This window comes from Genypterus blacodes, unplaced genomic scaffold (assembly GCF_046128005.1).
Source record: "Genypterus blacodes isolate CSIRO-AG114 ecotype Tasmania unplaced genomic scaffold, CSIRO-AGI_Gbla_v1 ptg000030l_1, whole genome shotgun sequence".
NCBI classification, from domain to species: domain Eukaryota; kingdom Metazoa; phylum Chordata; class Actinopteri; order Ophidiiformes; family Ophidiidae; genus Genypterus; species Genypterus blacodes.
This window is the reverse complement of record NW_027466843.1, coordinates 5404712-5426834: the sequence shown is the minus strand read 5'-3', so window position 1 is coordinate 5426834 and position 22123 is coordinate 5404712. Positions and strand designations below refer to the sequence as shown.

The window sequence follows — 22123 nt, the reverse complement described above, 5'->3', positions numbered from 1 at the left end:
TGGGGGGCGCTATTTCTCCGTTTAGGTCCACATACTCTCTCACTCTCTCTCTCTCTCTCTCTCTCTCTCTCTCTCTCTCTCTCTCTCTCTCTCTCTCTCTCTCTCTCTCTCTCTCTCTCTCATCCCATCATAGATATTAATATTTGATCACTCATCACTGATCCATTAGCTATTTAATTCCCAAAATTCGATTCAAAAGAAAACATCCTGTGATGATTCCTTCCCCCTTTTAAGCGGCAGGAGCAATGTTTACATTGAGATAATGCAAATATATCAGAGTAGTAATGACGTCATGATAACTCATTAAGTAAATCTAATAAAACCAAATCTGAATTGAAGGAAACTAAGTAATTACAGCTTTTCTTCTCTTCTTATTTTATAGACGTTCAGTTCCTTTAGAGACGTTAAGAGGCCAATGATGGTTTGGTTGATGGTTCAGGAGCGGTGCGTGTGTGTGTGTGTGTGTGTGTGTGTGTTGGTCACATGAGCCCCCGCTAACCAGACTTCCATTGATCCGCGTCGCTTCTCCCCTCTCTCTCTCTCAGCTGTTCTGCTTTCCCGTCCGGTGGCGGAGCGATGAGGCGGGGATCAGCGCGTCTCCTCCGCTGGTGACACACATCCACACCTACGGCAGAGGAAGACAACATGGATTTAACCTTTCCGGCTCTGCTCGCCGTCCTTTGGGCTGCGTGTGGCCGCTGCGGCTCTGGCAGCGTCCCCTCTCTCATCCAACCGTCCACAGACTGCGCGCACAGCCGTGGGAAAGACGCATTTTACCGGGGAGCCATAGACGTGACCGAGTCTGGCGTCCGGTGCATGAACTGGACCGAAGTGCCCGGGTTTAAGGAGCGATACCCGGATAAAGGGGTAGGAGAACACAACCACTGTCGGAACCCGGACGGCAGGATTCGACCCTGGTGTTTCTTCAGGAACCAGAGAGGGAGAGTGGACTGGGGCTACTGCGACTGTAAACAAGGTGCACAGGGGGACACGCAGCATGTAGAGGGGTCCTGCTCTCCATCTATACCAACAACACGAACACTTTAACCTGCTGCACACTAAATAAAATCACAATAGACGGCAGATAACGTTCAATCAAATCCCTCCAGCAGTTAATTACATCCATCTGTTGGAGCTTGTAAGAACTCAGCAGTTGATTCAAACTCAAAAGCTCTTGCAGAATTATGGACCTCAGTGGTGGAAGATCTTCAATATTATTTTTTATGTAACTTTCTACATTCATGCAGTCAAGTTAAAGTGAATAAGTACCAGTAAAACGCCTATTTTAGTCAGAATGAATCATTTTCAGCAATGGTCCTATCAGAGTTAAGCTCTTTATGCAGATTGCAGATTTTGTGATGCCGTTCATCCAAAATATGGAGGAAATGCAGATATAAATGGATTTACAGTTGCATTTAGTCTTTATGGGCAACAACAAGTGAACAACTAAATAGAATTAAATAGGAAAAAGCCTCAGCGCAGTACTGGAGTCCATTTATTTCCCAGTGAAGATTCAGGGTTTCAGTGTTTCATGTGGAAATAGTGCATGCAGATGGCAAGTCCAAGCACATTTGTGTGTACAGGTATTTGCATGCTGTGTGTGGTAGAGACGCTTGCCAAGGAATTCACAGTGTAAGAGAGTAAATGAGGAGGCTCCAATAAAAGCCCTTATCACATGGAGGTACGGTGACATCATCGTATACCTGCGGAGTCTGGAGACGCTCAAATGAAAAATGAAGAGCCACAGATTTCTTTTGATGAAAGGCCAAAGAGAGTAAGAGAGAGAGAGTGATGAAAGGGACTGAGTGTGTGATTCCCAGCTGGCACAACGCAGGCAGTCTGAGGTATTTATAGGCTTGGTGTGTGTGTGTGTGTGTGTGCGTGTGTGTACGGGCACAACATGGATACATCATTTGCTTCAGGTGTTAAAAACTCAGCACGCACAAATCACCACAGTGCCTTGTTCTGCTTCTGTGGGGACTTGTACTGGCCTCTAATGACAACAGTGCGTGCGCGCACACACACACACACACACACACACACACACACACACACACACACACACACACACACACTAGGTATCCTCAAAAGCAAGTTCAGATATGCAGATGGTGGAAGTATCAGACAGACAACCACCTGTGTACAGTATGCACATGTGTGTGTGTGACTGACATTCGCTGTTGCCCTAATGGGCTTATACACTCTGTTACTACGGCCACATGGCAGTGTAGGGAGAGGATTTATGACTCTACCAGAGATATCAAATAAAAAGCTCAAAGCAATCAGGTCACTCAAGATATATGGCTCTATGGAGAATTACACACACACACATGCACACACACACACACACATACACACACACACACAAACACATTCTCAGAGGAGCCGGTTCTTCTTTCATATGGGAACCTTTACACACTTTACCTGTTTTACCAATCATTTCTATGGGAACATTCTGCTCTGCTGTACGCAAAGTGAAAGTTTTTTTGTTTTTTTTCAAATTTTGTATTCACGTTATTCACATTATTCACATTATTACTATTATTTACAACAGATGACATCAAGGTTTATGGGCCATTACTTTAAAACACTACATACAAGAGAAATGAAAATCCAGTGCTGCAGTATCGCCGCATTCTCTGCATACAGGACCCGATAAGAAAATCTGATTTATTGCAAAGAGCAACTGACTGTTAAAGCCATCAGCTGTTGAGACGTTGAAATAAGTCACTCTGCTCGTCCTGAGGCTGCCTGACCTCTCAACCTGATGGGATCAGGAACCTCAGCCAGTCTCAGGGAAACCATATGACTGAACCAAATCGGAATCAAAAAGAATTTACTTTTAGGAATTAAAGTGAAACATCCCAGCGAAATGTGTTGAGACACAACACCACAAAGGAGACAAACAGAGGCCTGCTCAGTCGGATTGTTCTGTCGAGGTTCTGCATTTGCTTTTCTTCTCACAGCACCATCTTTCTTTGGTTGGTCTTTGTCGAGAGCAGGTGTTCTTTGGCAGCACATGTGCGGCGTCATAACAGTGACTGTCATGCACAGGCAGGAACTGGGATGTTTGAGATTAGATGAGAAAGATTCACAGACACTTTTATCAGACAGTTACAGGCTGTTTATGTGCGCTCTCCCGCTGTCTACCAAATACCACGCTGCCTCTTTCTTTGGATTTTCCACCTTGATCTCTCTCTCTCCCCCTCTCTCTCTCTCTCTCTCTCTCTCTCTCTCTTTTCTTTCCTTCCATCTTTCTACCCCTTTCATCGTATCCACATTCCTTTCATCCCGCTTCCTTTATTCTCTCTGTCTTTGTTGCCAGGCTTTCTCACTCCAATTGTATAATGTATGACAGATCTTTTATCTCTTGACCTTCTCTCTTTGCTCTCTCTGTATGTATTAATATACATCTCCTGTCCTGCCACCCTCTCTCCCTTCCCAGGCTCAGTGCGTCTACAGGGAGGTCGATCCAAGCTAGACGGACGGGTGGAGGTCTACCTGGGGGGAGTGTGGGGGTCTGTGTGCAGTGATGACTGGGGGGACGAAGACGCTGTTGTGGTCTGCAGACAGCTGGGCAGGGGGTGAGAGATCATAAATGCCCACATGCACATTTACAAATGCATGTGCTCACACATGCACTATTCATTCTACTATTCATTCATTCTACCCCCCCCCCCCCCCCCACACACACACACACACCGCAACACACACACACTCTCTCTCTCACGCACATACATATGCACACACATGTGCATGTAATGTGCATGTAATTCACAACATGGAACGACCGCCTGACAGATGGTAAGAGTGTAACGGAAAATTTGTGGACAACCAAGAGAACTTTTCTTCTCTTCTCTTCTCTTCTCTTCTCTTCTCTTCTCTTCTCTTCTCTTCTCTTCTCTTCTCTTCTCTTCTCTTCTCTTCTCTTCCCTTCCCTTCCCTACAACAAACAGGCCTTGTAGATTGTAGTCTTCTCTGGTGTGACCCTTGCATTCCAACCCCCATTCCCCAAAGGTATTTAAATACCTTTAGTGCTCAGCTATTTACCTTGTTACACACACACACACACTCACACTCACACACACACACACACACACACACACACACACACACACACACACACACACACACACACACACACACACACACACACACACACGCCCGTGCCTCATTACGCTGACTATGAGATATGGACATCTCAGTCACAAGAGGCACTAATTTGCTGGATCCTAAGGGATTCAGTTTGGACACAGAGACAGAGGTCCTTAGATGCGGTGTAATCAGTTGAGAAAGCTCTGATTTCCCTGGAGAAGAAATCATTTCTGTTCTGGACCTCTTGATAGTAGCACCAATGCTGGCATGCATGCTGACATGCATACATGCCCGTATGCTTGTGTGTGCACATTCACACAGGAGTCAGGGAAAGTACACAGTTGAATGGAAGAGGGCAAATGTCAGGCATGTGTCATTTGGAATCATGGGTGATGAGTTTCAGATGGACAGTTATTGAAAGCGGCTGCCTGTAAAATCACTGCAACGGCCCTGGAATAGCAAATCATTGACACGGGCTGCTTTTGTTTCTGTTCTCTTATGGGCAATATCAAAGAAGTATCGTGTCAAAAGTATGATTAAAGAACATGTATGATCATCTCAAGCTTTCAGAAGTAGTTTCCTGTGAATGCTTACTGACCCGGTCTGTATTCCCTCTGTAGAATCTCAGGTCATGCACGTGCGTCTCCCCTGTCTCGCCTGAGCATGGCCAAGCTGCACTGGAGGGCCGTCCATTGCCAGGGAGCGGAGCCAGACTTGCTGCAGTGTCCTAAGACTCAGTGGAATGGAGAGGAGTGCACATCGGCTGCGGCTGTCACCTGCACTCAGCAGCCAGGTAGACATGAAGTGGTGGATAAATGTTAAGAAACAAAAACATTTGATGCCTTCTGACAGCTCCTACCCATCTCCAGATAAAAGAAATGTGTTGATAAAGACATTAAGTAAGGAAGTAATCACAGCACTTTGTTTGAATTCCTGTGTTGCAGCTGTGGTTGCACTCCCTGTTCGCCTGGTGGGCGGTCGATCCGCCTCAGAGGGCACGGTCGAGGTCTTCCACGGAGGGCAGTGGGGTTCAATATGTGATGACCAATGGGACGACAGTGATGCAGAGGTGGTCTGTAGACAGCTGGGACTTAGGTGAAGGGTCACACACACACACACACACACACACACACACACACACACATTCATATTCACATTCATTCAAAAACCATTAATTTGCACAAAGGAAATACTTTGTAATGAGGAGGAAGTGTGACAGATAGATAGAGAAGGAAGCTGAGCTGAGTTTATGTGGGTGTCCAGTCGTTTGTCCGTGAAAGTATGAGAAGTATTCTTTCCATTCTGACACACACAGAGAGGACGAAGCAGTAAAGAACATCTGGGGGTCAGACTGTGAATCAGGCTCATTGTTCCTGGATGAATTCTAGCAGCGCAGAGATATGCATATTTAGCATCACACTCGCTGCAATATGCTGTGTGGTGTGTGTGTGTGTGTGTCTTTGTGGTGTTTGTGCATGCATGCCAAGGTTTATGTCTCAATGTTAGTTCGTAGTCAGTTTCTATTGGCACCACAGTCAAGGTCCAACCAATGTATTGGATTTTAGTTCTTGCAACATCAGAACTGTCCTCTCATTGTCTTTGTCCTTTGTTGTCTTTGTAGTGGGGTGGCCAGGGCCTGGGGCCAGGCACATTTTGGCAAGAGTTCAGGCCGGGTGTGGCTTGATGAGGTGCGATGTACTGGAAATGAGCTTTCTCTGGAGCAGTGTCCTAAAGGTGCCTGGGGAGAACACAACTGCCAGCACTCAGAGGATGCAGGGGTGTCCTGCACCACACTCACAGGTAGGAAGGAACAAGTGGCTGGAATTGGGGCGAAATGTCTCAAAGAATACGAGGACTGATCCGATGATAAGGAAGGTTGAGACTGTTGTCCTGGCCTGTTTCAAACAGCAGTTTGGGGATTTGATCATGTTCCACTCTTTTCAAAGCATGAATGTTGTGAGTTACTGTCTCTTAATGAAAATTCATCATCAGACAGTGTGACATTTCTGTGTGGTAAAGTTGTCTGGCCTATGACAGTGTGACTCATTCTACTGTCAGTGATTGTCTATGCAGCTTGTATTGCTGCTGTCTGCTTGACCTGTGTGGTACCTGAACTCAATAATTAGGAAGTGTGTATCTCTCTCTCTCTCTCTCTCTCTCTCTCTCTCTCTCTCTCTCTCTCTCTCTCTCTCTCTCTCTCTCTAGATGGCACTATTAGGTTGGTTGGGGGTGCAGGGAGCTACGAGGGACGTTTAGAAGTCTTCTTCAGGGGGCAGTGGGGAACAGTGTGCGATGATGGCTGGACAAAATCCAACACACAAGTGGTGTGCCGACACCTTGGCTATAGGTAATGGGCAGTACACACGAACTCAGGCAGCACAACAGAACATGCACAGTAACATACACATGTAAAGCTGTAAAAATGTGTGTGTGTGTGCAAACCTTGCAGATTTGGCGAGGCTGTCCTCTCTGAAGGGTTAGACGTCTCTCCGGTGCCACGGTTCGGGGTGGGGTCAGGTCCCATCCTTTTAGATGATGTGAGCTGCACAGGGAAAGAGCCTAGTTTACTGCTGTGCAACAGGAAGGAGTGGTTCCGTCATGACTGCACACACCATGAAGATGTCAACATCGCCTGTAGCCCTGAGCGCAATGGAGACGGCCTCCCTGCCAGTAAGACAGACAGCATCGCAATTTAAACATCCCATAAATAAAGGTTATAGATCAGATAGAAAGAAAGAGTAAGGATGGAAAGAAAGACTGTACATAACCACACACACTGAAGCTGGTCTGGCATTGGTGTGCGTGCTTGTGTGTGTGTGTGTGTGTGTGTATGTATACATGCATTGTATCAGTGTTGAGATGAGCCATTCACACACTGTAATGTATGTTTTTATGTATAGATGTACATATTTCCATGCTTAAAGACAGGAGAGTTCCCACAGTGCTATTTCCAGTTGTATGTGGTTGCCATAGCAACACGGGTGTGAGATGACTTGGGGTTGGAGGTGTGGGGGGGTTAGCAAGTTAACAAGCGTGCACACACACACGCTTACACCCTAGGGGCTTTGCCACAGAGCTGTGTGTGGAAGGAATACTGATGACATCAACCGCTGCGCAACTTCTCTCAAAGATCACACACTGTACACACACACAATCAGAAACAAAAGATATCAGATTTTACTGCATTTCTGTAACGCTACACTTTGGTTCTGGTTCTGAAAGCATCAAATGATCCAGAATCTGTTCCTGAAATCCGAGCTGAACTTAACCTGCAGTCAATTAGAGCTCGTCAGGAATCGCAACAATCACCAAGAGACACATAGAGAATGATGTCAGCCGTGCTGCACTGTCACAGGCGCAGCTGTCACACTTGGCTTAATCCCTGCTCAGCAACTGAACCACTTGTAAAGTCATCACCATTTAACTCACAGCAAAAGCCTTTAACCTGTAGCACCTCTCAGTATCTCTCATGCCGCTCCCGTCCCCTGCTCCTCATTCACAGCCTGATGAATACCAGACACAGCAGGTCGGCATGTTGCCACGGCATCGTATAAAAGGGAATTAGCTTCACCCAAAACCTCTTACCTCTTTACAATAACAGACACGGGGAAGTATTCACAGGAAGGAGGGGGTGGGGGACATGGGGGAGGGGTCGGTGGTAGCACCGTTAAATCAAGCCCATGTTTTTAACCTCCAGACACCAATAAATGTGAGATGTGAGGAGGAAAAGCTCTGGATGGAAATGAGTCGTTGGTACCGAGTCCGTGTGAGTTGAGCTCGTCAGCTCGGCCGTGATGTTTAATGTAACAGATGCGTTTGTGTGTCTCTCTCTCGTGCATGTCAGGGAGAAGATACGTCATCGCTTCATTACTTAGTGCCGATGACCCAACATGTTGAAAAAGAAGGATCGCTTTGGGAAAAGAGGTCACAGCTCAGATTGAACTACGTGTTTCATCTGCTAGGTTCGCTTCAGTTGTTTGGCAAAGGCTCACACCACAGGGCGCCCACCGAGGCCCGCCGAGGAATTATATCATTACTAAATCCTGTCTGTCTGTGTGTGTGTGTGTGTGTGTGTGTTGGAAAAAGTGAAAAAGCTGATAAGCCAAGCAGACGCTTTGAAGCCTTCTTCGCTCTCTCTTCCTCTCTCTCTCGTTCTCTCCGTCTCTCTCTCTGTTTATGTCTCTGTTTATACACTCACTGGTGTTGCACAAGATGGAAGGCGTGTGTTTAAAGCTATGGCACCATGAATGAATATTTGCTTAACTGTAAACACTAACAAGTAAACATTCCCTCATTTCAACTCATTCTCTCCGCCATTTCCTAAGATTTTCACCTCTCTCTCACACACACACACATACACACAAAGAGCATGTAAGAAAAATCATTTTGTAACTTCCATAAACTTTGTATCCGCCCAGCAAGCAGTCAGGTAATTGAGTTGGTTACCAGGCAGACAGAGGAGTGGAAAATTAATCCTGAAAAAAACTGTCCACACATGGAAAAGACATGAGTATTCACCTAACACAGGCGTGTGTGTGTGTGTGTGTGTGTGTGTGTGTGTGTGTGTATGTGTGTGTGTGTGTGAGAGCAGTGATGATGGATTGTTTGAACCAAAGCTCCAGACTGATTTGGTTAGCAGTTTGAATGAATGAATACCACTGTGGAGAAAGAGCGAGAAAAGAACAAGAGAGAGCGAGAGAGAGCGTAGACCAGGATGAAGATGAACGATCCTTTGGTACTGACAGGAGCCGAATGTGTTTCCTCTTGTGGGCTCTCTCACTCACTCCCACACACACACACACACACACACATTGAGGCAGTATTGTGGTTAGATGTATGAAGACAGGCAGGTGTTGGAGCTACTTTCCTTTCATGGAACATGAGCTCACATGCCCGGCTCGCCACAGGCTCACAGAGAAGATTGAGTTTGCGAATGTGTTTTTTAGACCTGTGTTGTTATAGATGTGAAGCGTGTGTCTGTGTGTGTGTGTGTGTGAGTTGTGACATGTGTTGTTTGTGTGTGTGTGTGTGTGTTCCAGCGGTGCCAGTGAGGCTCGTGGGAGGGGAGAGCCCCAGGGAAGGCCGGGTGGAGCTTCACCTCGCTGGACAATGGGGGACCGTGTGTGACGACGGGTGGACTGACCGCGACGCCGAGGTGGTGTGTCGACAGCTTGGTTACAGGTATGTGTTTCTGTATGTGTGTGTGCCTTCTGTCTGTCGTCTATTCCTCTTATTCCCAAGGTTTTTGTCATATTGGGTCTTTTTCTTCATGATGTTAGAGTGGCAGCGTAGAGATGAAATGCAGCTGATGTGAGTGGTGAGCTGTGAGTTGTGACACTGCAACATGATCACACTATACACACACACATACACACACTCACTAAGTGAATCCAGACCTGCTTCTCTGTTCACAACACCAGCCACTACTGCTTTATTGTTGGCATCTGTCTCTCTCTCTCTCTCTCTCTCTTACTCCCTTATTCTCGTCTCCAAAACTTCCGATGGTTCTGTTTCCACTTTACACCTCATCATCAAAATCCATAGCGTCAGGACAGATAATGTTGTGGGGTGCGGGGGGGACTCTGGTATGCTTTGAGCCATTTCCTCACTTCCTCACATAAGAAGTGTCTCCCTCCATTGTCTCGTCCCTCTGAGACACTGTCCCCTTTTCCATAACAGCAACAGTGATGAGATGTTTGTGCTATGAAAAGACAAAAGACGTCTCGGTTTTTTTCTTCTTCTCACATCACGGATACTCTTCCCCGAGCCACCTCGTTCTCCCCGACACACATCTGTCCGCAGATGAAAGACACATCTGGATAGCGTACGCGTGAGAGAGAAAGCGTGTGGACGGCTTTAAGGCCATGTCAGGATCATGGCTCTGTTTTGCTCAGGGTGTGGTGAAAGGCCATTACATACGGCGAGAGAGGCTGCTGTGCTAGGGATGATGTCAAATGGCACACACACACACACACACACACACACACACACACACACACACACACACACACACACACACACACACACACACACACACACATCCATACATATTCAATGCAAACTAAGTGATCTGGAGTCGAAGACAATTGACCTGCGTGAAACTCAGTTAAGCCCAAGGAAAGTTTCTATTTCTATTGGCCTGAAAACAAAATGAAATGTTCTGAGGATGAATGAACTCTAACTACATGCGTCGACATCCTATTAAAAAGCCAAGAATGTAATTTACTTTCCATTTCTTTGGTATAAACTGAGCGCACGTTGCTTACATTCCTGAGACTTAAACAAAATGCGCCGCTTCATACAAACTCTTCTTCTGTGGCCGATCCCGACTTGACGCGGAGCCTGAAAGCTGAGAACTGCCCTTGAAAACCAGCACATTCTCTTCTAGTCTCCTGCCCGCACACACACACACCATTTTGACACACGGCTTGTTTGAGGCCAGGGCTTGTTTTGTTGTCAGCCTCGTTATCCTTTGCTGGGGGGGAAATATGTGTGAGTAAGAACAAACCATGCTAATGTGAGCAGAAGAACAAGAATAGAGTGCTGGAGGACGTTTAGACCCACAGTGGAGATGTGATGTCTTAACTTAAATGTAACACACACATGTCAAATTAGATGCGCTAAAGATTTATTTCATGGCCAATAACGACAGGACAGCAGAAGAAATCATCTGTCTGAGAAACCAAATGTTCTATAAGTATCAAAAGCAGACTTAAGTTGCGTGTTTTTTGAACAGCATTGCTACAGAGACGCATGGAGCAGACTTGATGTCAGTCGCCGGGCTTTGATGCAGCTGACTTTTAAGTTCATCCTGTGCATCCTAAGTGCTGCTTGGGGAACGACAGGAGACGTATTCATGTCTCAGTACAACACATGAGCTTCCCTGTGGGTCAGAGTGGATAGGAGAGCTGCCACCCGACAAACCTCAGGGACGCAACACGAGAGGCTCTCATCATTCACTCTCAATTAAAGTCAGAGTAACAGGGATAAGCATTCTTTTGTTAGAGTACACACACACACACACACACACACACACACACACACACACACACACCCTACAGGGCTGTGTTTTGGTTGGATAATAATACAAACATTGTTGCTCTCAGCAGATTGTAAAATGGTTTGACCCGATTTGTGTCAGAGCCAGAGAATGTGAAATCATAACATCCAATCTTCTTCATATCACCCCTGCCTACACACACACACACACAGACACACAGTCACACAGAGAGAGAGAGAGAGAGAGAGAGAGAGAGGGAGAGAGAGAGAGAGAGAGAGAGAGAGAGATAAAAGTAGATATAGCGCAAGTTTACTCTAAATGATTGATCCATAAGGAAATGTTTCCATTCAAATTTCCGTTTTTGTGTGTGTGTGTGTCTGCACGCTCAGCGGCGAGGCAAAGGCCCGTGTGATGGCGTACTTTGGCGAAGGAACGGGTCCCATCCACGTGGACAACGTGAAGTGCAGCGGCGATGAGCGCTCCCTAGCCGACTGCATCAAACAGGCGCCCGGCACCCACAACTGTCGCCACAGCGAGGACGCAGGCGTGATCTGCGACTACGGCGAATCACAGCCCAGCAACAAAGAGGTCAAAGGTCAGTCATGAATCATCCTGTGTGCATCATATAGAGGGTGGACGCACAAAAACAGATGAAGCAAAGTTAATGTTGCCGTGAAAAATGAGCTCTTGAGATTTATTTTGTCTGTCAGAGTGAGCTCGTACATAGTGTAGTGTGTTGAATAAACACTTCCGATGTGTCACACACACACGCACACACAAACGCAAATAAGAAACAAGTGATTAAAAAGTGAAAAATTAAGGGGTTTTGGGATTTTGACAACCAGAGCCGGCGTGGCCTCAGTGTGTTCGTATCCAGATGGTGAAATGGGGCGACTTCTGTTATTGCTCCAGCCTGTCTGTCACACAATCACAGCAGACACACACACACACACATACACACACACACACACACACACACACACACACACACACACACACACACACACACACACACACACATCATATCTGTTACACACAAACTCCATTTCTCACGGGCACCTCACAAAAAAGTCGCACCAGCATATTTTGTCTGTCAAATTACAAAATGAGACGGTCTGTGAAAGCACTTTAGATCTGGACGCTGACTTATGAAAACGATCTTCTCATTTATTATTACAATCTAAATGTCTATTAAGAGCAACATCTGAGCCTTAATGTATGGTTTAACAATCACCCACCACCCACATACACACACACCCAGTGGTTTCTCTTGTCTCTGTCAGATCCTGTCAGCTCGGTCTGTGGTCTGCGGCTCATACACACTCGCCAGCGAAGAATCATAGGAGGAGAAAACTCTCTGAGGTAAGATGGAGGTATTACAAACATGGCTGAAGAAAATGATACCCAGAGAGGTATAGAGGCAAGAATGTGTGTGTGTGTGTGTGTGTGTGTATGTGTGTCTGGCTGTAAGTTATAAATGGGGAAACGGTTGATTAACAAAAATTTCCCAATACCTGTGTAAGCAAGCATGAACGTCCTGTGTATGAGGCCAAGCAGGAGCACGAATGTGTGTGTGTGTGTGTGTGTGTGTGTGTGTGTGTGTGTGTGTGAGTGTGTGTGTGTGTGTGTGTGTGGATACGAGCTTTACATGTGTGCGCCGTCTCCACAGATTTACTTAAAGAGAAACAGGCGCACTGGAACAAAATAAAACAATGCTGTCATCGCCGCTCGCTCTTCTTGGTTTGTGTGTTTGTGTGTGTGTGTGTGTGTGTGTGTGTGTTAGTGTGTGTCTGTGTAAGAGAGAGATCGAGGGAGAAAATCGCTCCACTTCTTTCAGCGTCTGTTTTCAGTGGTCGCATCTATGTGTTGATGTGCAGCCCCTCATCGCTTTTCATATACTGTGTGTGTGTGTGTGTGTGTGTGTGTGTGTGTGTGTGTGTGTGTGTGAGTGTGTGTGTGTGTTTGATTTGGTTCAAGTGCTTAAAGTTCAAGTAAGACAGGCAAGTTTATGTACATCATGCCCTTCCCATCTGTATTTACATACTTCTTATTTGAAAAACAATTACGTGATCACACTTCTTCTTATGTGTGTGTGTGTGTGTGTGTGTGCGTGTGTGTGTGTACGTGTGTGTGTGTACGTGTGTGCGTGTTTTGTATTTCTCTCTGTAGGGGGGGCTGGCCGTGGCAGGCCGCAGTACGCTTGCGTGGAACTCGAGGAGATGGGAGGCTGGTGTGTGGAGCAACTCTGATCGACACCTGCTGGGTGCTCACCTCAGCACACTGCTTCAAAAGGTAAAACACACACACATACACACACACACACACACACACACACACACACACACACACACACACACACACCTGTACCTTTCACATTGGAATGGAATTTTTGTCTTTCTTCTATTAATTGTCTTGATTTTAAGGCAGAAGTTGATCTTTTGTGTGTTGGCGTCTTTGTCTTTGTGCAAATCTGCAGTACAAATTATCGCACGTGTGCATTTGCTCAAACGTCACTACAGTTTGACACAGAACACACACTCTCCCGCAGCCTCTTCTCAAGTCTGACAGCGGCTAATCAGTGTCAGCTTTGGCCGCGGTTGTGGTGCAGGTGGTGTTTGGAGTCATTTCACCTCAGCCGCTCCGTCTGGTCTGCGGGGCCTCTGCACGGCGCCACCAAGCTGACATCCATCACCTAATACAGACTGCAGAGAAGGCAGAGGAGCTAGGAAAGGGAAAAGAATGGAAGAGAGAAAGAAACAGCAAATCAAAGTGAACTCTTAAGTGTTGAGGGTTAAGAGGAAACTAAACATACGGTCTAGATTTGGAGTATGATGTTCTGTTGTGAGATTGAGATATTTAGAAACTAATCTTTTGGTTGTGTTCGCAAGTATTAGTTCCAAGGTTTGCGGTCGGTATGGAAACCAGAATGTTTGACTGGCCCCAGCAGCTCAGCCACTATAAATCTCGTGTTTCCACATTAGAGAGAGGGAGAAGTCATTCAAAAATTCCTCTACCATTGCTCTTAAAATTCCCAGGCCCTTTTATATGTGAGGATTATTCCAAAACAACAAGAACCTCGGGGCCAGGTTCTAATCCCCGATCTTAGACTGTGAAATTCAAAACACATCAGAAATATAACAGGACTCAAATTGACGACACTCTTGTGAATCTAATCTACATTCTGGTGACTTCAAATGATTGCAGAATTAGTTTTAAAGCAGATAATCAACAGCTTGAGAAATGTGTTATTTACAGTCTCTGGCAAATTGTGAACTCACACTCAAAACAACATAGAAAACAGCTCCTTTTTGTTGTTTGGCACCTTTTTACATTGAGCGATGAAAGAGTTTTATAGGCTGTTGAGTCAAACATTTAGAACGATCAGATAATAACATTTGGTGATAAAATATTAAGTGCTTTGATATAATATAACCAGCTTGAAATCCTGGCTCACAGCGCTTAAGTGTGTTCAGAGAGCTAGGATCTAACGTCACAACAACCTGTAAATACCACACACACACACACACACACACACACACACACGCACACACACACACAGGAGTTGATGGGATATTTGTTAAGGAAAGCGAGGTCACATGTCAGGACACATACCTCCTTCCTGGTCACGCACCAGCGTTCACTGCTGCACTCCCTATCTTCAGCTGTGACACCTTCCAAAAAGCAATTTGCTGCCTGAGGTCGAAGGACACATACCAAGACAGAGACTTCCGACTTTTCCGTGTCTCCTTTCAGTACGTGGCAATACGGATAGGGAATACACACGCAAACACATGCAAATATAATACACACACACACACACATACACACACAAACACATGCAAAATGCTGCTGGCTCACTCCTGCCTGTGCTCATGTGTATTTGAAATCTAGACAGAATCTGATAGACACGATTATATTACTCAATGCCTGACATAACTATTAACCATTAATAGTATGAATAAAAATTGAGCTCAGGTCAGTGGCTGCAGGCAAGTGACATATTAATCCTATTTATACTGAGTGTCTGCACAGCTGGAAGCCGTCCAACAGAAATCTAACGCCATCAGAGTATAGCAACAACAACGTGTGTAAGGTCGCCTAGGTCACATTCAAGATCTATTCTCATCGTGACATCATGTAGGACTGTTAGGTCTGTCCAGCGCTCGATGGTCTGTCAGTAACCTCCAGAGTGAGTGAGTGAGTGAGTGAGTTAGATACTAGAGTGGAAGGATGTGTTACCTGGTTGGCTGATCAGCAGCTTTGTGTGCCAGGAAAGTGGTCGGCATTCCCGGGTCAGGGGATCTTCCCGGAAACATTTCAGCAGTTGTAACTGGACACAGAGTGTTAGCTCAGTGGAAAGGCCTCCTTCCTTCGCTCCTCTCCTCTCCTCTCCTCTCTTCTTCCTGGCTTCCTCTCTCGTCTCATTAATAATCAGAATTTATACTGAATTATTACTGCAATTCTGCAAGTGATGGAATGGAAGTAGGGGATGTGATTTAGTTCGGTGCTGATTAGTGAGGCAAGGAAAGTTTCTATAACTGTCTGACTAAGCGTATAAATTATTAACTTTATAAGTGTGTGTGCTCAGCATAACACCTGCATATTTATGCAGCCCTAGATGAACTTCTGCTGAGGTAATCCCTGTCAGACACGGGGAATTTATGGTTCATGGTTTATGTATCAGCGATGGGATTTGTCTCTCACACACGCATACTTGCACGTACACACACACACACACACACACACGCCCTCTTAAATGGCCTTAATTCGTCTGATTCCTCATGCAGGTATGGAAACAGCACTAAGCAGTATAAAGTCAGAGTGGGCGATTATCACTCGCTGGTACCTGAGGAATATGAAGAGGAGTACGGCGTGGATGGCATCGTGCTCCATCCAAGCTACCGCCCCCATAGCAACGACTATGACCTGGCTCTGGTCCGCCTGTCGCCGAGGGTCGTGGGCCAAAGGCCAGGGGAGTGTGTGTCATTCAGCCGTCATGTCCTTCCCGCATGTCTGCCTCTGAGGAAAGAGAGGGTGCTCAAACAAGCCAGCAACTGTCACATTACTGGCTGGGGTGATACAGGTGATGATGTGTGTGTGTGTGTGTGAGAGAGTGAATGATTTTATTACTTGTGTAAGTGATATGACAGCACAGGCTTTTTAGCACATGTAATGTAGTGTAAAGGCAGTGACTGTTTGACTTTAAGGGGATATATCTATACTGTGCAGCTGTTTATGTTTGGCTGTCTGCCACTTTTGATATCACGCACGCACGCGCACACACACGCGCGCACACACACGCGCGCGCGGGCGGGCGCGCGCGCACACACACACACACGCACAAACACACAGCAGTATTACACAGCAGAACACTCTAAGCCACCATGGATAGTTAATGACACAGTGTGTAACAGGAACCCCCACACTACATTAAATAACAGTTTCTCTTACTGTTGCTTCTTCTGGCAGAAAGTTTGAAAATCATTGTGCTGCATGTCACGTAGAAAAAAACTAAATATGCTTTTCTTTCCTGCAGGCCGTTCCTACTCCAAGACCCTGCAGCAGGCCCCCATCTCCCTGCTTCCCCGTCGCCACTGCCAGCAGCACTACCACGGGGCTTTCACCAACCGCATGCTCTGTGGCGGCAGCGCGCAGACGGAGAAGCGCGTGGACAGTTGCCGTGGCGACAGCGGGGGTCCATTGGTGTGCGAGCGGCCCGGGGGCGGCTGGGTGGTTTACGGGGTCACGTCCTGGGGTCAAGCCTGCCGGACACAGCAGTCCCCCGGCGTCTACACCCGAGTCTCTGCCTTCAGCACCTGGATACACAAGGTGATTGGAAAAGAGACGAAAGAGCAATAGAATCTCAAGACTTACCGGGCTGATGTATACTGTATATATATACATATAGATATAATGTATATCTATATGTATATATATGTACTGCACATACAGTATATTCCAGCGATTAACTGATGTCAGATGACCTTTTGACCTTTGAAGGAATCAGCTGAACTTGTTCTTATTCACAGAGAGAAAGAGAAATGTCTTTTCTTTTTTTTAAGTTATTAGCACTTATTTTATGTTTTGAACAGTAGTAACCTTGACTCAAGTGTATGCTGTCACTACGTTATAACATTTTTCACATATGAAATGAATATGTGTGTTTTCAGAAATACTCAATCATAGTCAGAAATGTTTAGTGTTTATTTTTTATGATGCTGAATATTTAAGTGAAAATGTTGAAAAGGGACCACAATACGTATGAAAACAAATGTTCAAACAAGCATGTGCACACACACACACGCACACACACAGCATTGGCACGACATGAATTTGCAGACTTGCACTAAGACCCTCCTGCTAAGGTGCTTACTGCATGATACTCTGTGCTTTTGTGTAAAGCGTTCTAGTCATATTGACCTTTGCCAAAGTTAGAAATGTTTTTAACCTCATTTTAATCTTGGTTATGTTATGTTTGTCCATGGTGCTCTTTATATTTCACTCTGTTAAAACTGTTTCAGTTCATAACTACTCAGGCATTTATAATTTATATCTATCCAGTGTTTGTTCTGGTCTCATTGCTGCTTGACATTTGGATACAGCGAGTGTTTGGATACATTGTTTCTGATACAAAGAACATTTCAGTGTTTGTCAAATCTGCACAGCTTGTTTGGTTTTACTGCACAGATATACAATCTGCTACACTTGAAAAACACACACACAACACTACCTTCTTATTTGGTGTTTACCGTTAACGTGTAATGTTTGAATGCACTGTAACATTTCTTCATAAACTTAAGATTTTGTAAGAAGCTTGACTTTGTTGTGTGCTTACTTGTAGAATTGAATGCCCACAGAAAAACAAGTGTGTGAGATGTACTTACGCATGTGTCTGTTCACGTTTACAAATGTGTGTATGATGTTTGCGTGTGTTGTCTGTCATTATCACGTACACGTGAAAGGTAACAGCACTTGGAACAACAAAAGTTCTTTCAGGGCCTGTTTCTAACCGCAAACTGAGAAAGAGAACACTGCCGTGTCAGACAATTCATTCGAGCCCCCACCACACAGTTCTTTTTGTACTGGTATGTCTCACATTGTGTACAGAAACAGCAGCCATTTTCTCGGATGTCTTCAGTTGCAGCTTGTGGTGACCTTACACATATTTGAACTACGTAAAGGCCAAATGTTGCAGTGATATGCAGCATCAAAACATCAATGACTGAGTTTAAATATAAATATCTGATATATATTATTTCTTACATATACATTTTTGCGTTTCACAACCAAATATAATGCTGAGCACAAATACAGGAGGTATGTGTGAAATTAAAAACAAATTGTGTTTTTCGTACAACTCCCTTCCTCTCAGCAAACATTAACATTAACTTTAAGTATTTTAAATATAACAACAATTAAATTAAGTGGTTCCTTCAGGGGCCGGATGTGTGGCTGAATTAGAATTTTGCAATTTTTGTTTAGATTTTTATATTGTATTTCATTGGCCCATGTTCATCATCGAAGTTCTAATTTTGAGCCACATATACATTTAAATATGCACATAATTGAATGGTAAAATCTGTAATAATCATAACTCAACAATCTGTGTTAAACTAGACCTCCACCCCAAAAATACAACTTTCTACTCCAACATACTTTATCTCTGTACTATCTGAGAGCACCCCCCTGTGGTCATTGTAACACATTACATTAAAAAGAGCAGGTTATCGTGTGTGAAAAACAAGCAAACACACAAAGACATGACACAGTGACATGAAACATGAAAAACATTCTGATAGTATTGATAACTAGAAATGTATTCCCTGAAGAAAACGCACTGTGATTGAATTTGCTAAAAGGTTTTGCTGAATGCTGAAGAGGTGCCTGTCTGAAAATGTCTGATTGCTGTCTGTGCCTGAATGAATAAAGAAGTTACAGCTCAAGTTGAAATCCTTTGAAGTTGATGTTTGTTTATAAACAACAGGTGCAGCTAATTAAGCAGAAACACAGAGCTGAGTCAGTGTGAAAGCAGAATATGCATTAATATACCACATGTGGATCAACTGGTTCTCACACAAAAACTGTAACTGCCATCTGACAACGGGTTGGACCCCAAGAACCAGAAGAACTTCCTGAACATAGGGATCTATTATCCTGTCCAAATAGGTAAGAAAATAACAAGGAATTGGCGGGTTGAAAAAGAAGTAAAAGATTTTTCTCAGCTAAAAACCTAGCATTGCACCAGTTGAGGAAAATTGAAGACCAGTTTTCACTCAAAGGCAGAAAGAGCAAAAACTTCACTACACAATTGGTGGCAAAAAGTCAGAAGGCCTGAAAAATGCTTGAATTGTTTCTCTGCATGAAAATAAGATTTTTTTTGGACGGAATGTATTATTTTAATGGGGAATATTTCAGGAAATATGAAAGAAATGACCACCAAAAGTCCTAACAATAATTTCCTGAATATTCTAAACAGTTTGATGTTTGACTGATGCCTCTAGGTTGAAGTATACAGATCTAGTTGAGTGCCAAGTAAACCTACCGTTGACACAGAGGAACAATACTGGCTGGAAGCAATCACAACACTCCTTCAGACTCATAAAGAGGACAGTGAAGGGGTCCAGCATTCATGATCAGCCATCTTTCACTTTGGCTCCCATCTCAGAGGCCACAGACTGTGAGATAAAACAGCAGTGGGTCAAGAAGCGCAGCCAAAGACCCAATTAAAGCCAATTACACAATGATTAAACTGACCTGCATCTCAACACTTGTTTCACTCAATGTCAATGTCTCTGCCCTCATTGTGCAGTTACAGCACTCTCATCTCCCAACACTGGTAATGCAAAACAAATCTGTTTTGCTACACAGTTGGTCTGCAGTTATGTGAGCCAGGGGGGCAATTCAGTGCTGTTATGTGGATAAAGTGTATATAGGATATACTGTATAATTGCTGTACTCTACCTTGGGTAACAAATGGCTTAATAAGACAATAGTAGGGTATTTGGGTTAACTTTCTAACCTTCTAACGTCTTCATACTTTCAGCCAGAGAAACTATTCAAACATTTTTCAGGCCTTCAGGCTTCCAATCAGTGATTTCAAACATTTCACATTTTTTAAGATGAAATCTTTCAGAAATGGTGTGTGATCTTAAGCGTTAGGAAGCTTCCTGATCTTCTTATCCGAAAGAACAATGGGGAAGTGCGTAACAAATCCCTCCAACAGTAATCTGCTATATTTATCATTTCTTATTTGCCTTGATTTCCGTCCGTCCCATTTGAATGCATGCATCAGTTCATGATTGCCTGTTTGCTCATTAAATACAAATGAAAACATAAAAAACATCTGGTCACTCATATCATTTCTTTATTTTGGTTTCTGTGTTTGACATGTAGGCTTTTTTTTGCATTCAAATTGAAGCTAAACAATCTAGGCCACTGGTTTTAAAAAGGAAAAGAGCAGATTGAGACATAAATGAAATACTGACAAAACCAGAATGTTCTGTGGTTACAGCAGCTACTTGATTATGAAGAGTCTTGGAATGAAAGTGTCCATTAGGCTTGTTTTGGTCAGGTTTCATTCCTTCTTCTCCTCCGTCACTGGCGCCGATCATACCGGCGCTTGCGCTCTGTCAGAACGTTTCTCTGCATGGCTTGTCACAGCGAAATAATGAGCAGGCATTGCATCTTGGTCCAGTGACTCCTTTCCAGTGAGTGACATCTCTGTGGGTGAACAAGGCTGCAAGATCTACCCGGGAAGAGCTTCAACTCCGAAACATTATCTCATAAAAACAACGAGAAGCGGTCATAGAAAATAACATCTCATCACTCACCCTGAGTCTATGCACTCTCTTTAAGATATGAGCTTATCCTCCCTGCTTATTCACTCCGACGTGAACCAAAGGGAACAGAACTCGGTGCAATGTCATTTCCATGGAGACCACGCACAGCTGACCAGCGCTGTCCTGGCGTCATAAATTAAACGTAAAAGTTAAACAAAAAACGATAGAACCAGATTTGCCCGAGAGTTCACCACAGGTCACTTCAGACTCACACTGTTCTCCTTAAAAATGTGGCCCTTCCTTTCTTCAGATCCACCTGAGTTTCCCCGAAACTGCCCGCCTTCCTTCCATTCATCCATCCTTTCGGGAATTGCAGTTTCAACCTTTCTTTGCACATTTTTTCGCCTCTTGCTCCCTTTAGCAGTGTCACAGCTCCTGGGTGAAACACGACACCCAGTCCTCAGTGTCGATTGAAAGGCCACAGGCAGAGCATTTGAATGCCAGGTGCTCTTAGGTCGACTTTCTGATCTTTCACTCTTTGATCTTTACCCCTGGCTGCTGGATGCAAAGGTTATCTAACCTTAAGAAAGAGAGAGAGGGAGGGGGGAATCACATACAGGGAAAGGTGGAAGAGGGAAAGACGTTTAGAAGTTCATTTAAGTCTTTGCTTTCATACGGCGTACAAGATGCCAACCGGTGAACCTTCTATCTAAACTAAAATGATGAGTTCCAGTTGTGTTTACATGTAATATCTTCATTTCTATCCACAAATGTTCAACTTAGGAACATACTGTTTATATAAAAACTGTTATAAATCCAATTAAGTGCATCAATGTCAATGCATTTAGAAGTTCTTTAATGGGGCTGACCTTCTGCAGCTCCTCTCGTAACCAGGAGGGAAGCGGCTGTCCGAGGCGATGCAGCAGCTTTGACAGCTCCACATTGTGCTCCCTGTAGTACCTGGAGAGATACGCACGAGCCTGGCAGGGGAGAGCGGAGGAGAAGGAACGGGGAGGGGGTGGAGAGGCAGAGAGAGAGAGAGAGAGAGAGAGAGAGAGAGAGAGAGAGAGAGAGAGAGAGAGAAATGAGTGGCGAGCAGATAAGCGAAACGTCGACGGAAAGCGAGCGAGGGAGACGAAGTGGAGTGAGGCATTGAGCAGGGCGAGAAAAGATTAGACAGGTGGCGGCGGGAGGTGAGGAGGCAAGAATGTACCGAAAAATACCGCGGGAAATTGCGGGGGAGGTTGAG

At 44.8% G+C, this 22123-nt stretch overlaps 2 protein-coding genes across 5 annotated transcripts in view; one reads left to right on the top strand and one right to left on the bottom strand.

Moving 5' to 3' along the window:
- Positions 1 to 464: 464 nt before the first annotated feature.
- On the top strand, positions 465 to 17875 carry prss12 (serine protease 12). The gene is made up of 13 exons (XM_076145189.1): positions 465 to 976; positions 3446 to 3584; positions 4716 to 4888; positions 5040 to 5190; positions 5717 to 5895; positions 6301 to 6442; positions 6545 to 6765; positions 9135 to 9276; positions 11485 to 11690; positions 12379 to 12457; positions 13265 to 13387; positions 15883 to 16178; positions 16632 to 17875. Exons 1-13 carry the CDS (start codon positions 646 to 648, stop codon positions 16952 to 16954), a joined length of 2505 nt encoding a protein of 834 aa, XP_076001304.1. The 5' UTR covers positions 465 to 645; the 3' UTR covers positions 16955 to 17875.
- Positions 17876 to 20445: 2570 nt separating this feature from the next.
- Positions 20446 to 22123, bottom strand: part of ndst3 (N-deacetylase/N-sulfotransferase (heparan glucosaminyl) 3) — a 33356-nt gene continuing 31678 nt past the window's right edge. The window contains exons 14-16 of one of the 4 annotated variants that reach the window (XR_012961446.1): positions 21744 to 21854; positions 20926 to 21449; positions 20446 to 20815 (exon numbers count right to left, since the gene is read on the bottom strand). Coding sequence is in view for 2 of the 4 variants with exons in the window: in XM_076145791.1 (XP_076001906.1) it covers positions 21420 to 21449; positions 21744 to 21854 (141 nt within the window). In the remaining 2 variants the exon portion in view is untranslated. Of the gene's footprint in view, positions 21455 to 21743; positions 21855 to 22123 lie in introns of all 4 variants that reach the window. The other 3 variants (XR_012961445.1, XM_076145792.1, XM_076145791.1) reach the window with 3 other exon arrangements.

What these genes read in the sequence shown, in the direction of transcription:
- prss12 (XM_076145189.1), top strand. Translation starts at nt 646, where the DNA reads ATGGATTTAACCTTTCCGGCTCTGCTCGCCGTCCTTTGGGCTGCGTGT. An exon ending in TGTAGACAGCTGGGACTTAG is followed by an intron (nt 5,191 to 5,716) that starts GTGAAGGGTCAC and finishes TTGTCTTTGTAG; the next exon opens with TGGGGTGGCCAGGGCCTGGG. An exon ending in TGGAGACGGCCTCCCTGCCA is followed by an intron (nt 6,766 to 9,134) that starts GTAAGACAGACA and finishes TGTGTGTTCCAG; the next exon opens with CGGTGCCAGTGAGGCTCGTG.